Below are 15,546 nucleotides of genomic sequence, written 5' to 3'. Positions count from 1 at the left end.
TATCGCTAAACGGCCGTCTCATATGCTATGGAAGTAATCTTGACTCCAGTGCTGTTACAGAAGAATAAATGCATTTCCGACATTTAATAAGATAGACTATCAGGATACTAAACATTTATCTGATAGCCAAGGGGGAACTCAGTTTGACAAAAATCTTTAATGGGAAACTTGGTTGATCATTTTATCAATAATTTGACATAGAATAAAGAAAGATTTACATCTTACAAATGATTTTATTTTTTCAAATTTATAACATTTCTAGAATATATTAACCCAGTAATTATTTTAAAGTTCAGTTATATTAAATATAAAACTAAAAGGGAAAAAAAAAGAATTCAGATTTCAAAGGAGAGGAAGATAAAAGATTCAGATTGGCCATTTTCATATGAGATCAAGCATTTTTAATGAGCATAGAGAAGTATACACATCATTAAGTCATATGTTTTAAATAAAATATATAGTATATAAAAAATTTTTTAAATTTGCACAACTTCAAAAACTGTAACTGCAAATGTTAATAAAAGAAAGCTGCGACATCGCTTTCAAATTGAATATAATTTTTTTCAAAAGTAAACGATTCTGAATTGAAAAACTGAATGATATTTTGATGTAACTTTTTTACGCATATTTAAAAGGCATTCAAGACCGTGTTCAGTATCTGTCGCGGACACTTAGCTGACAACCACTTAGCCGACGGGACACTTAACCGACACTAGTTAGCCGACAAGACATTTAGACGACAAGGACACTTAGCTGACATGGACACTTAGCCGACAGGACATTTAGCCGACAAGGACATTTAGCAGACACGGACATTTGCCGACAGGACATTTAGCCTACACGGACAGTTAGCCGACAAGGACACTTAGCCGTGTGATGCTTCTTTGGCAATATAAAGCAACTCCAATGATGGAACACAGCAATAACTTTTATTTAACACTCAAAAAAATGACGACATACAAACAAGAAGAGAAAACATATTCTAACATTTAAAAATAAATTACATTCTTCGTGCGAGAGTCGCACGTGGCACTCGAGTCTGTTTTCAAATATTGCCATTCACAAATACCTTAATGTTCATCTATTTAAATTATTTAAACTACAAGATTTTAATATTATTTGAATCTATTACAACCTCTCCCCCAACGGAGAGACTTTTACCGAAGGGAAAAGTTGTGTAAATTTCTAAAGTTTATAAGCTCGGCTTGCTCAATTGCTTAAAGAGAAAAGATAACTTCTCTCATAAGTTTCCAAATTTTCAGGCCGAAAATTTTAAGTTTTAAACAAATATTTTTACACCATATTTAAATAGGAAGAAAAAAATGGAGAACGTTCAAATACATCAATTGAGTATACATTAAATAAATAAATAAATCCTGAACGTGGTTACGTACACTAAGAGTTATTACATTACTTAATTCTACTCAGAACATCTACGTTCTTGTGCAAAGGTCCTTTGCGATGAATGACCTTAAAATTATAAGGTTGTAATGAGAGTGACCAGCGCATCAATCTAGAGTTACATTTTGCGTTGGATTGTAGCCAGACCAAAGGATTATGATCAGCCTGAATCAAGAATTCTTGCTGACCATACAGATAAAAATGCAGTTTCTTGATAGCGTAGATGATAGCAGCGCACTCCTTTTCAGTAGTACAATAATTCTTTTCAAACTTAGTAAATTTTTTGCTTATATACAAGATAGGATGTTCACGTTGTTCATCGTCTAATTGGCATAGTACTATACCCATGCCATTGTCTGAGGCATCGGTTTGTATAATAAACCTTTTATCAAAATCGGGAGCATACAGAATTGGTTTCTTGCATAGCAACTCTTTTAAATTTTTAAAAGCTTTGTCACATATTTCAGACCATTGTATATTTCCTTTTTTTGTTACCCCCTTCAAAGCGTCCGTGAGGGGTGAAGCAATTTCCGAAAATTTCGGTATATACTGGCGATAATACCCTACCAGTCCTAAGAAAGCACGTACTTCTGTTTTGGTTTTAGGTGTAGGATACTCCTTTACAGCCAGGATCTTTACTTCATCCGGGGTTCGTTGTCCTTGTCCCACAACATGGCCTAGGTATCTCACTTGATCTTGTGAAAATTTACATTTTGATGGTTTTAGTCGTAAATTTGCTTTCTGTATTTTCTCTAGAACAGAAGTTAAGTTTTTAAGGTGCTCTTCCCAGTTTTCTGAGTAAATGGCAATGTCATCCAGGTATGGTACAGCGAAACCTTCGCATCCAGCCAGGACTTTAGTCATAACTTTGCTAAAAAAATATGGGACATTTTTTAATCCAAAGGGTAAACGTAGAGGCCTGAAACTTCCAAAACTAGTTACAAATGTTGCATATCTTTGGGCTCTTTCTGTTAACGGAATTTGCCAGTAGCCTCTAGATAAATCTAATAGGGTAATATATTTTGCTTTTGCTACAGTTTCGATACGTTCTTCAATATTAGGCAAAGGATAGTATTCAGTTTTAGTAACAGCATTGAGTTTACGATAATCAATACAAGGCCGAGGATCCTTTGATGAAGATTCTATCAAAATCATGGGAGATGTATAGTCCGATTCTCCGGGCTCTATAATTTTAAGATCGAGCATTTTCTGTATTTCTCTTTTGAGAATTTCAGTCTGTCAGGGTGACAGTCTGTATGGCTTTATTTGTATTGGTTCGTTATTTAATAGCTCAATATCGTGACAAACTAAGTTTGTTAGTCCAGGATTATTTGAAAAACAACCAGAATATTTCCATAAAATCTTTCGTAAATCTTCTATTTGCTCGGAATTCAACCTTTTCTCGAGTTCATTCTCCTCTATGATGTCCGAAAAATTTAATATACTTGGATTGGAAGGTAAACGAGGGATGTCCATTTCTAAGTCTCCTTCCACTTCAGTTATCATATTAATCATTTCTGGTCTTTTGTAATATGGTTTAAGCATGTTAATGTGATATACTTGATTTGGCTCATTTTGTTCCTCGAAACTTACAATATAATTGGTTTCTGAAATTTTCTGCTCTATTTTTCCAGGTCCTTTCCACTGTACTTCTAGTTTATTTTTACGATTCGTTGATAAAACAAGAACTAAATCTCCTCTAGCAAATTCTCTTTTCACTGCGTTTCGATCGTACCATGTTTTCCTCCGTTGTTGAGCTTCTTTCATGTTTTCCACGGCAAGTTCTTGGCATTTCTTCATTCGATTAATAAGTTCGAAAACGTAACTGACAACATTATTACTTTCTTCAATCGGTTCTAGCCACTGCTCATAAAGTAAAGTGACTGGCGTTCGTAGGTTTTTGCCATGAACTAATTCTGCTGGTGTAAAACCAGTGCTTTCATGTGTGTCTGTTCTGAGAGCAAAAAGAACTGATGGTAGATAATTCTCCCAATCCGAAGTCGCTCCTATACATACGACTCTTAAAACCCTTTTTAGCGTTCTATGGAATCGCTCAACGGGATTACTCTGCGGATGATACACAGAGCTTCTTACATGTTTAATGCCGAAACGCTCCAAAAATTCCTCTGTCAAAGCACTGACGAAAGAGGTCCCCTGATCTGTTTGGATCACTTTTGGGAAACCCATACGACTGAAAATCTGTAAGAAAGCATCAATCACAGATGGCGAAGAAATGTCTGTCACCGCAACAGCATCTGGATATTTGGACGACATACACAGAGCTGTAATAATATATTTTTTTCCAGTCTTTGAAATAGGTAGCGGACCAACGGCATCGGCATTTATTTTAGTGAATATTTCGGAAATTACTGGTACTAATGTCATTGGAGCCTTCTTTTTGTCATTTCCTTTTCCAGCGCGTTGACAAGCATCACAAGTTCTTACAAAATCTTCAGTTTCTTTGTAACACCTCGTCCAGTAAAAATATCTAGCAAGTCTGTCTTTGGTCTTTTTGACACCCAAATGACCAGAAGTTCCTTCGTGGCACATCTTTATAATTGACGGCTTGAGTTTTTCAGGTATAACGACAAGCTGTCTTTCAAAGCCCATTTTATCCGTCGTTTTTTTAACTAAAAGTTCTTTTCCTGTCAGACTATAGTTCTCATTTTTGCATGTACCTTCTTTAATTTCTTGGATGATTTTAGATAGTTCCTTATCAGCAAGCTGAAGTTGTGCAATTTCTTCTGAATCAATGTTTACCAGTTTCATGAGAGTTTCATCTTCCGAATTTAGCTCCGGTAAATTATCTTCTTCTTCAAAAACATCTCTGGATGCTTTATTTTCTTCCTTCATCGGTTCCAAGATCTTCTCTTCGGCTATTTCTCTTTTCTTTTGAGCTCATAGAGACAGCATTAACCTGGTGAGGACAACTATCAGGTTCCTTTCCTTGTTTATTCAACAGTGCAAAAGTTCGATTGCCTAATAAATACCTTCCTTTGTCGAGTTCATTTCTAATAATGGCAGCCTTAGTTATTACTCGTCCAAGATCGCAATTTAGTTCGATCTCAGCCAATGGTAAACAGGTTGGATTCAAATCTAATGGCTGTTGCACCCACACATTTTCACCTGTCAGCATTTCCGGCGTGATGTATTTGCGACAAACTATATCAATACTAGCACCTGAATCCCTTAATATAGGAATTTTATGACCATTTACGTAACCCATACTAGTATAAGGTAATAGAAATTCATCCTCTGGTTTTGCACTAATTCTGTTAAGATTAGCAGGAGATTCAGTACTATTCTTAAGTTTTGGACATTGGGGTCTTAAATGTTGATAGGACCCACACTGATAGCATTGTGGCGTTTTTCATTTTTCATATTTATCATCTGGACGTGGACTTCTAGGTCTATGAAACCAGCTTTGCGAATTAAATCCTGATGACAATTTTTTTTCAGTTTTATTTTTATTATCTGAACTCAATTTACCATGAGTTAGTGCATTGTATCTTTCTTTCTGCCGATCCACTACAGGACTTTTTTGAAAGTTTCCGCAAACGTTTTCATAGGCATCAAGTTTTTCAGCTAATTTTTTAGATGAAATCATCTCTACCCATTCATCAAGAAAATGATCTCGAATTTCAGGAGGAACTCGACGTTTAAGCTGGTCAAGCACCATCAAATCTAGCAACTGATCAAAAGTCTTAACTCCTAGACCAGTCACCCATTCTTTGCAATAATTTTCTATTTCATAATTGAAATCCACCCATGTGGATTCGGTACTTTTTTGATGTTTCATAAATTTCTGCCTAAACTTTTCCGGGCTTAATTTAAACCATCTTAACAATAAATTTTTCACGTGTTCATAGTCTTTAGCTTTATCGGAGGGTAGCTATTAACTGGGTTAATTCTTCTCTAGCTATTAACTGGGTTACTTCGTAAGGAAGTAGTCCTAGTAAATGAGATACAAATTCTTCTTTATCAATTTTAGCCCATTCTGCTTGCCTTTCAAACAATAGCAAATATAAACTGACATCTCCTTTCTTGTCATCGAATTTCTGCATAAGGTGACGCAACTCCGTTTTCGGCCGGCCCACCAGCGGCCGAGCGGTAAAGTCGCTGAACACTGGTAGTTCGGTCCGAGGTTCGAATCCCGCGAACGGGCTGGCTGCATGGGCGTTTTCGTGGTTTTCCCCATGTGTAACGTGTATACGAGCCAGTTTCCCTTAGAAAGTCCTCCACGAAAGGCATCCCTCCCCTTAGGCAGATAGCCCTCGTGTGCTTTGCCATAATTAAATACACCAACACCACCGTTTTCGGCCGGATCTGTCCGGTATTTTGAGACTTTGTCTCTGCTTCAAGTCTTAATCTCTCTAATTCCTACTGTTCGTTTCTTCTCCGCTCTTCTGCTTCTTCCTGTCTCCTACGTTCTTCTCTTTCGTTCCTCTCTTTCCGTTCTTCTCTTTCCTCCCTCTCTTTCCTTTCTTCTCTTTCCCTTTCCTCCCTCTCTTTCCTTTCTTCTCTTTCCCTTTCTTCCCTCTCTTTCCGTTCTTCTATTATTGTGTCTAAAACTCCTTTGACGAAGACTTCATCATAATCTCTACTTTCAACAATTTTCTGTTTTAAATCAACTATTTTCAAATCTGCAGTCACATTAACTCCCAGTTCAGCTGCGAGATTTTGCAAATCTTCCTTACGAGCTCTTCCCAAGTAGGACATTTTTTTATGTTTAAAATTAACGAACACTGTGTTCTTTATATTTCCTCAAAATAGCTCAATTCAATTACTTTAGTTAATTAATGCAGTCAGGAATCACGAAATTAAATGCACTTTGTTAAGTACATATACCTCAAAAATGAAATATTTAAATTATATGAAGTTCATTCTCTCTACCACATTAATTGTGATTAAAATAAGAATAATAACATAGAGCAATATATATATCTACCGTATGGACAACTAAAATGAATATTAAATATAATATCAAATACGGTAATAAAATAAGACAATTTATTATTAACAGGAAGTAATAATCTGGTATCACTAATATTGCGTTCAGTGATGAACTAATAACATAAAGCAATTCTATATTAACAGAAGGTAATAATCTGGTATCACTAATATTATGTTCAATGATGAACTAATAAAATAAAAATACGCACGATTATTCGATCTAGGTCGGTGCCTCCAAAATAATTATGACTGTGATGATTCTTTGGCAATATGAAGCAACTCCAATGATGGAACACAGCAATAACTTTTATTTAACACTCAAAAAAATGGCGACATACAAACAAGAAGAGAAAACATATTCTAACATTTAAAAATAAATTACATTCTTCGTGCGAAAGTCGCACGTGGCACTCGAGTCTGTTTTCAAATATTGCCATTCACAAATACCTTAATGTTCATCTATTTAAATTATTTAAACTACAAGATTTTAATATTATTTAAATCTATTACAGCCGACAGGACATTTAGCCTACCCGAACAGTTAGCCGACAGGACACTTAGCCGACAGGACATTTAGCCGACAAGGACAGTTAGCCGGCAGCACACTTAGCCGACACGGACAGTTAGCCGACAGACACTTAGCCGACAAGACATTTAGTCGACACACAGAATTCGCCGTCAGGGCATTTACCTACGGACAGTTAACTGTCAAGACATTTAGTCAACAGGACACTAAGCCGATAGTGACGTTTAGCTAACGCGTACCCAATAATAATTTAAATTTACAATCAATTACAAAATATCTCGACTTCTCCATAAGTTCAATATTTAAGTTATTTTTTTTTTCACCTATCAGTAAAATTCAGTTTTCGATTCTTGAAAATCTCATACGTGCTTTTAATTTTTGTGTTAATTTAGAATTGTTTGATATGTATCGTGCTGTTAGGCGTATATTGGCCAAATTGAAGAAGCGCTGAAATTTCTCGTCAGGGACGAAAGGAGAAAAGAATTTTTTAGCTAAGTAAGACGGTCACTTAATTACATTTTAATATGGGATCTTCACAAATTAAACGTAATGCTTCTTCATTTAATCAACTGGGTATTTTTGAACACTTTCACATGTTTATCAATTTCCCTTGTTTACTTAACGATAATAATTTTCCAATCCGTTTTTCCAAATGCTTTCAAATTTCTAATATTTTTACGTTTCATTAATATTTTACTCATCACATCGTGTTACATTCTTTCCCTTACAAATCGTTTGGCTCCTCCTACCATTGAAATTTCCTTTCCCTGTCTTATGAAGCGACGCAATCGCAGATGTAGGTATCCAGCCATTGCCTTACCCTGTATATAGCAAGTTAAATTACTGAGCATAAGTTTTTCTGTGCTAGCATTAAGTTCAGGAGAATTGAATGAGAAGCATTCAGATAACCATTTTAGCGAAGTAGCAGGGGATGAGCAATTATATTCGTAAGGAGCAATTATAGTTATCTGTCAGATACTGTTTAGGCATAACTTTGGTTGTAGGAGTATCGTGCGAGAATCCGCAGTGAGGTGGGATCATTCATTTCGTGTTACGAAGCGCAGTTACATGAGAGACATCGTAGGCTAGATTAAACTGGCTGCTGTCCTCAGCGTGCGTAGTAGGAGTAGATCGTTCTGAAAAATCTGAATAATGCAATAAAAATTATTGTTATTCTTAAATTACATTATATATATATATATATATATATATATATGGTGGTGGTGAGGCTTAGTTTAGTAAATCTATTTTATTTTGTTATTAGAAACAATTAAAAAAGTGAATTTCTAAGACAAGCAACGGTATAAATTATATGTGACCTCTATAATTTGCAGTTCATGTCACCATTCTTGAGATAAAAATATTGTGGCATTTTATTGACCACGCCTCTCGCTTAAAATACTTACTTAGGTTAATATTTATTGCCCTAAACTAGTTCATAATGTTTAATTTAGAAGTAAAGTATTCTTTAAGGTTTGTTTTTTTTCATAACTGAAGTTGCAGAAGGGGGGCCACAAAGTAGGGCGGAGCAAAGTGACACATCGTGAAAAGTCACCGTAATGTAGTGCCATCTAACGATGCTAGATTTAACTAGATCAGTCATGTAAATAGATAATATTATTTACTATGTTTTGAAAGTCGCGATGTGTAATTTGCAATAGGTAATATTAATGTTTTTCTTATAAAATATAACTTTTCTTAATATCTGTAAAAATTGTATAAATTTTTATTTCATTTCTCATTAATGTTATTTTTTTTCCATCTTTCATTCCTTCTCTTTCTCGTTTTTGGTTTAGCGACCACCTAACAGAAGTAAGTTTGGTTTATGTAATTACGGTAAAGCCAGAGGGCTATTTGCCTAAGGGGAGGGATGCCTCCGTGGAGGACTTTCTAAGGAAAACTGCCTTGTATATATGTTACACATGGGATTAACCACGAAAACAGCCTGTCTGTTCGCGGAATTCAAATTCGGACTGAACTGCCAGTGTTCAGTAACTTTACCGCTCGGCAGCTACTGAGTCTAACAGAAAAAGAGTGACCGTTTTACTTAATACATAACCAGTCTCTTCCAATGAAAACTGCCTTTTTGGGTTAGAACTTTATTAATACATTCAGAAAAATGGGCACCAAAAATTTTCCTTTTGCCATGTAGCTAAACCGAAAGCGAGAAAGAGAAGGAATGAGAGAAAAAAAAAATGAATGAAGAATGAAATGAAAATTTATACATTTTTAACAGATATTGAGAAAAGTTGTATTTTATAAGAAAAACATTAATATAACATATTACGGTACTTTTCCGTTTTGCTGGAGCAGATGGTAAGTCGCCAATAATGGTACGACCGATGCCAAACGGAATATACTCGCTGGTAACCTTTTACTGTTCATTTTCAAAACAAGTTGCAGCCATTTCTTATCAGATTAACTGTTTCTTTCAATACTAGCATACGATTACATAGAATTTTTATCAGATAGTACAATTTTATGCCCTAAGGCCATTTATGGTAATTAAGTCAGTTAGAATGCAATCTCACCGCTCACCAGAAGGCGAAAATATAGAAAAGGCAAAGTCAAGGGTTAAATTCATCAATTCTAATGAGAATATACTAGCAATGTAAAGTACTGCGGTTTTACATAAATTCTAAATAAGCTGTTCGTACGAATTGAAGTAATTCTTGCATTTAAACTTGTATTCCAAATTAAGAGTTAACTGGAAATTAATGTAGATAATTAGAGCGAATTATATTTTTGTAGCGTAGTTTGCGTGAGATGAGATCACTTGGGGTCACGTGATATGAACTGGCGAATCAGGATGTTGAACCATAAAAGCATAGTAAATTCTTAAATTAATGTCTTTTTACAAATTTATTGTCTTTATTTATTGGCTTTTAAGAAAATTTTAAACGATAGTAAAATGTTTATGCCTTCAAAATAAAAAAATTCTTAGAACTAACATTCGCTAAAACTTTTTATGTGTATGTTGTCGCAATAAAGTCTGCTTGGCGAGATTTGCGCCGAAAATTACACATCGCGACTTTCAAAACGTACGTAATATTATCTATTGACATGACTGATCTAGTTAAATCTAGCATCGATAGATGGCACATTCCGGTGACTTTTCACGATCTAACACGCTTTGCTCCGCCCTACTTGGTTTGTGGCCGCCTTCTGCAGCTTTAGTTATGAATAAAACAAAACCTTAAAGAATATTTTACTTCTAAATTCAACATTAAGCACTAGTTTAGGTCTATAAACATTAACCTAAGTAAGTATTTTAAGCGAGAAGCGTGGTCAATAAAATATTAGAGAATTTTTATCTCAAGGATGGTGGCGATCCGATCCGAACAGTTCGCTGTTTCCAGCTCTTGAAGAGATGCCTAAAGGCACATGACAGTAGTAAATCTGACGTGGTAAGAGTTGTGAGAATGAGGTGATGGCAGAAATGGAGCGAGCAAGATGCCGCAAGCCTAGGAACTAGGCCAGACAAGAAGACGCGCCGCAGACGGAGCAGTGCAAGGTAAAGTAATCATGAATTTTTATGTTGAGTTACTGTGAAAACGTACTACAGTACTACTACAGTCTTCTGAGAGTTTGTATTCTTTACATAACGAGTTTGTAAAGAATACAAACTCTCAGAAGAATACGTTTGTTAATATAAATTTACAGTGGCAAAAATGCAATTTGTAAAATCAGATATCATTAAAGAAGTTTCGATAAAATAATGAGAAAAGTATTCATAAATGCTATGTACAATATATACAACTATATACAGGAAGATTCTACTTTATGTAGGAATGTTCAGATCCCTAGCTAGGTGGGCTGCAAGCGGACGTAACTCTTTATCTTCAGGTAGTGGAATGTAATCAAATACTTTTAATTTTATCATGTGAGGGCATGTAACTGCTTTCTGGAAAAAGCTGGAGTTTAAACGATGAAAATGCTCTATGACAGTTTCAATTTTCAAATCCTTGTATAAAGTCTTATTTGATTCAAAATAATGCGCATTCGTGAAGGTGCGCAGCAGCTTGTTCTGTGTAATTTGTAATTTAAATATATCCCTGTCTCTAATTGATGCCCACGCAGGGGATGCATACGTGAAGATTGGCCGTATAACAGAGATGTATAAGTGCCGTTTTCTTCTTAAGTCCAGTTTAGAGTGCTCGTTAAGAATTGGGTTAAGACTCTGAATATCTCCTTGTGTTTTTCCCCTTACATGAGTTAAATGATCCTTCCAGGAGAATTATCATTAATAATAACGCCTAGGTAATTCGCCCTGCGTACTCGAGGAACGTCTGTGTCAAATAGCTTCAGCTTTTCTGTGATTTCAGTAGCAGAGTTTTTCTTTCTTATAATGAGTAGAGGATGGTGGCATGAACTGCAAATTATAGAGGTCACAAATAATTTATACCTTTGCTGGTCTTAAAAATTCACTTTTCTAAATTGTTTTTAATAACAAAATAAAATACATTTGCTAAACTAATTCTCACCGCCATATGTTTCTATAAAAAAGTATATTTCAAGAATAACAATAATTTTTATTGCATTTTTCAGGTTTTTCATGACAGGGAAAGGAAATTTCATTAGTGGGAGGAGCCAAACAATTTTTCAAGGGAAGGAATGTAACAAGATGTGATGAGCAAAATAGTAATGTAACGTAAAGATATTAGAAATTTGAAAGCATTTGGAAGAGCGAGTTTGGAAAGTTAATATCATTAAGTAAATAAGAAAAATTATTAATGATATGAAAGTTGATTATATGAAGACGCTTTACGGATAATTTTTGAAGATCCCATATTAAAATGCAATTACGTGACTGCCGTACTTAGCTAAAAAAATTCTTTTTCCTTTCGAAATTTAATTCATATTCCTTGACGAGAAATTTCAGCGCTTTTTCAATTTAGCCAATATACACCAAACAGCACGATACATATCAAACAATGCTAAATAAACACAATAATTAAAAGCACGTATGAGATCTTCAAGAATCGAAAACTGAATTTTACTGCTAAGTGAAAAAAATAACTTAAATATTGAACTTATGGAGAAGTCGAGAAATTTTGTAATTGATTGTAAATTTAAATAATTACTTGGTACGCGTCAGCTAAAAGTCACTGTCAGCTTAGTGTCCTGTTGACTAAATGTCTTGACAGTTAACTGTCCCGTAGCTAAATGCCCTGACGGCGAATTCTGTGTGTCGGCTAAATGTCCTGTCGGCTAACTGTCCTGTCGGCAAATGTCCGTGTCTGCTAAATGTCCGTGTCGACTAAATGTCTTGTCGGCTAAATGTCCGTGTCGGCTAAATGTCCTGTCGGCTAACTGGCGTCGGTTAAGTGTTCCGTCGGCTAAGTGTCACTGACCCGTTCAGTATGGCCACTACTGCATTTTATCACAGAAGATAAACAAGACTACAATAATCTTATCTCTGTAAATTACATAAGTACAAGGAAGCATATCTAAGGAACAGAACACTTTTTAAATATATGACATTTCTTATTACTGGGAAGAGAGAATGTTTAATAATCATTTATTTTAAGGTATTTTTAAACCCTGAAATATATAATACTTGCAGAAAGTCATTGAGAAATTAAGCTTTTGCTTATCAGGCGATTTAAACGTTTTATTTAAGCAAATTCATCTCTTGAAGTACGTCATGTTGTTCCACTTTTCTTAAAAATCATATCTTGTACGCGTTCTTCTAATACTGGTATGCCTTGATTCTGCAGATATTAAAGAACGAACTCAGTGACAACTCTGTTCAGGCTTAAAAACACGTCGGGTTTTTTTCCCCAAAAGGCAGGGCCAATGGACGACGAAGCAAAGTAATTTATAATTATCAATTAATTGCTAAAAGTAATACAGATATTTTTATTATTAATTCCTTACCGCATTATTTTCTTCCAGAAATGTCCTTTCTTCCTTCGCAATAACTGTGTGATACAGGTCACGAAGATAAAAGATTAGGAAACAGTGTCGTATACCGTGATGATTATTATATCGTATGCAATTAAAAAATCCATGTGCTATCTGCATTAAAACTGAATGCCATTTTTATGACAATAAATTCTGCCTTGTATTCAATTTCAAGGACGAAAAGGGCAACTTTTTATCATTTTTTATCTATCCTCAATTGTTCTCGTTATGTTAAATTGTGAGGTTTCCTTCTGACGCCTTTGACTTGATCTTTTATATATATATATATATATATTTCGAAACTCCCTGTAATTTTTATAGCATATAAAAATTGCTTCACATAAACCTAACTATTCTTGAATAGAACATGTCATTGTTCAAAATTTTCATAATTGTATAATTACATGCAGTTTTTCAACATTCTAAAAAATTTTGACTTAAATTAATATTTTGATTTGTTTAAAATTCTTTATAATGCCGTAAGACGCATGGCTTCAACAAATTTCTTTTTACTATCTTTTTATTCAGTTTCCAGTTACTAATTCATGGCTGTCTCACTTAAATTTAATTTCTTTTTCAGTGCAAGAACTATCAGAATTCTTCTGCTGCAAAGAAGACGGCTGCAACTCAGCAACAGCAATGAGAATTGGATGGACTGTTTGTTTTTCTCTTTGTCTTCTCTTTCTGGTTCGGAATTTGACATAGAACTCAACTACCGAATCGAAACGTAATGGTGTAAGCAAAACACGACTCACATTGCACAAGTGCCACCGCCACCCCTTCTTATAACAGCTCGTCTACCATCGGAAAAGAATCCAGAAACTCTTCATGGTAATAATCAACAAAATTAGAATCCAGTCTTTATTACGAAAATAAACACAATAGCTCTTGTAGAATTTTTCCATTACAAATAGGAATCAAGTAACATTAGGGCAGTCCCTTTTAAATCAATAGAAGTATATTTCTCCTCGCTTTGCTTGGGTTGAATCCACATCTGATTAAGCTATTTTGGAATGGATTGTCTATATTTTCTAAGCTGATAGAACTGGATTCGTTTTCTTAAGAGTTTAGGAAATGTGTGCAAAAAATTCATTTTTGTTCTTCTTGTTTTAGAATATATGAGTATTTCATTTGAATTACAAATATAAATCTTCCCGTTTGTTCATTTCACGTAAGATTCTAAATTTTGTTTCATTGCCCAAAGATATAAAATACATTATTAAGAAATTTCCAATGACATTATAATTTCCAAATTTTATTATTCATTCTTACTGTGTTTTTCTACTTTAAACATACAATCTACTCTTTCTTCTCAAACATTTTGATGCATAGATTTACTAACATAGCTGTACATTTTCTTATCCTAAATTACTAAAATATTCATAATTTATTTTTTATAATCTTAACATTTTGCCTTTTATGTCCTTTGATGCTTCTGAATGTTTTCTAAAAATTATTTTTAACTGGCTTTTTACATGTTTATGCATTTAGATAAATAAGAAAATCGTTAATGATCGACCTCAAATTTTGCTTAGTTGAATTGCTTTTAAAATCAAAACATAAACTCCATAGTAAATTTTTATTACTTATAAATGCAAGTATGTAGTTTGAATGATTAGATGTAGTCTTTTATCAAAGTATAGCACTTATTGTAGGCTAAACTACTCTGTATTATTTTCAGATTATTCTTTCAATAACTTGATTGTCGACTATTCTGCAAATATGTTTTTAAATGTCTCCTGTATGTGTGTCTCTAGCCACTTAGCCCATTCATGAATGAGGTGCTACGTAAATTCATACCTAACGTTCCAGAAGAAATGCATTTTTAATTTAGTAAATACCTGTCATAGTAGCGAATGCTTCGTATTCATTTTTCCACAAATTTATGAACACAATAAAAAAATACAGTATTCTTTCCAAAATAAAACGCACATTTTTCTTCAGCATTATAGTAATTTATTTTTCATGTCATTACAGAAATGCATATCAGTGGAATCACATAACTCAACTAATGCACAAATTGTCAGTAATTTTATATCCGCAAGACTTAAAACTCGCGATTCAAAATATAAAGATATCGGAGGCCAAAGTCAATCTATATTTAAAAGTGTGTATTCTGATGTATTATACAAAATAAAATGTAGTATTAATTCAGAAGTTAAACAACAAAAATCAGCGTTATATTTACAAAATTTTCACAAGACTAGTTTCGATGGTTTTACCGAACCACCATCCTCAGCTGCAAAACCGCAAATGAACAAGATAGGAAATAATGATTAGATAAGATAAGAAAGCCTGGACAAGAATAAGCAAGTGGCGCCATCTGTTGGTGAAACCAGAACTAAAACATAATTTCTTTAAAAGCCAAAGGCAAATTTGGATGGGAATTAGGATCGTTAACTAGAACAGAAAGATTTTTTTGAATGTGAAAATCCAGTTCTCCAATGGAAGATTTTTTTTGAATAATTTTTGCAGCAGAAAAATTGAAAGTGTGATTTTCGGACCAACAATGTTGAACAACAGAAGATTTCTGTGTTACCTTTTTTTTCTAACATATGCCTCATGTTCCTTGACGCGAAATTTCAAGGCTCTCTTAGTTTGGCCAATGTAAATTAAACCACACTGGCAAGGAATTCTATAAATACCCCAGGAATTCATATCCGGAATGGGGTCCTTGAGTATGGAGCTCGGAATTTTATTGATGGGAGAATAAACAACCCGAAAGTTAAATTTCTGCAAAATATGTGCAACTTTATAGC

General features: G+C 34.2%; 2 protein-coding genes across 2 annotated transcripts in view; one reads left to right on the top strand and one right to left on the bottom strand.

Annotated features, from left to right (window-relative positions):
• Nucleotides 1–13,021, bottom strand: part of LOC146997298 (uncharacterized) — a 213,086-nt gene extending 200,065 nt beyond the window's left edge. The window contains exon 1 of the mRNA XM_085817271.1: nucleotides 12,761–13,021. The gene's annotated coding sequence lies outside the window, so the exon portion shown is untranslated. The remainder of the gene's footprint in view (nucleotides 1–12,760) is intronic.
• LOC146997297 (uncharacterized) overlaps nucleotides 1–15,020 on the top strand; it is a 274,037-nt gene extending 259,017 nt beyond the window's left edge. The window contains exon 4 of the mRNA XM_085817270.1: nucleotides 13,368–15,020. Within this exon, the coding sequence (XP_085673396.1) occupies nucleotides 13,368–13,492 (125 nt within the window). The 3' untranslated portion in view covers nucleotides 13,493–15,020. The remainder of the gene's footprint in view (nucleotides 1–13,367) is intronic.
• The last annotated feature ends 526 nt before the right edge of the window (nucleotides 15,021–15,546 follow it).

Source organism: Stegodyphus dumicola, chromosome 5 (assembly GCF_044657685.1).
Source record: "Stegodyphus dumicola isolate Sdum_Otavi_A_Nest chromosome 5, ASM4465768v1".
In the NCBI taxonomy this organism is placed as follows: domain Eukaryota; kingdom Metazoa; phylum Arthropoda; class Arachnida; order Araneae; family Eresidae; genus Stegodyphus; species Stegodyphus dumicola.
This window is presented reverse-complemented; position numbering and strand designations above follow the sequence as displayed.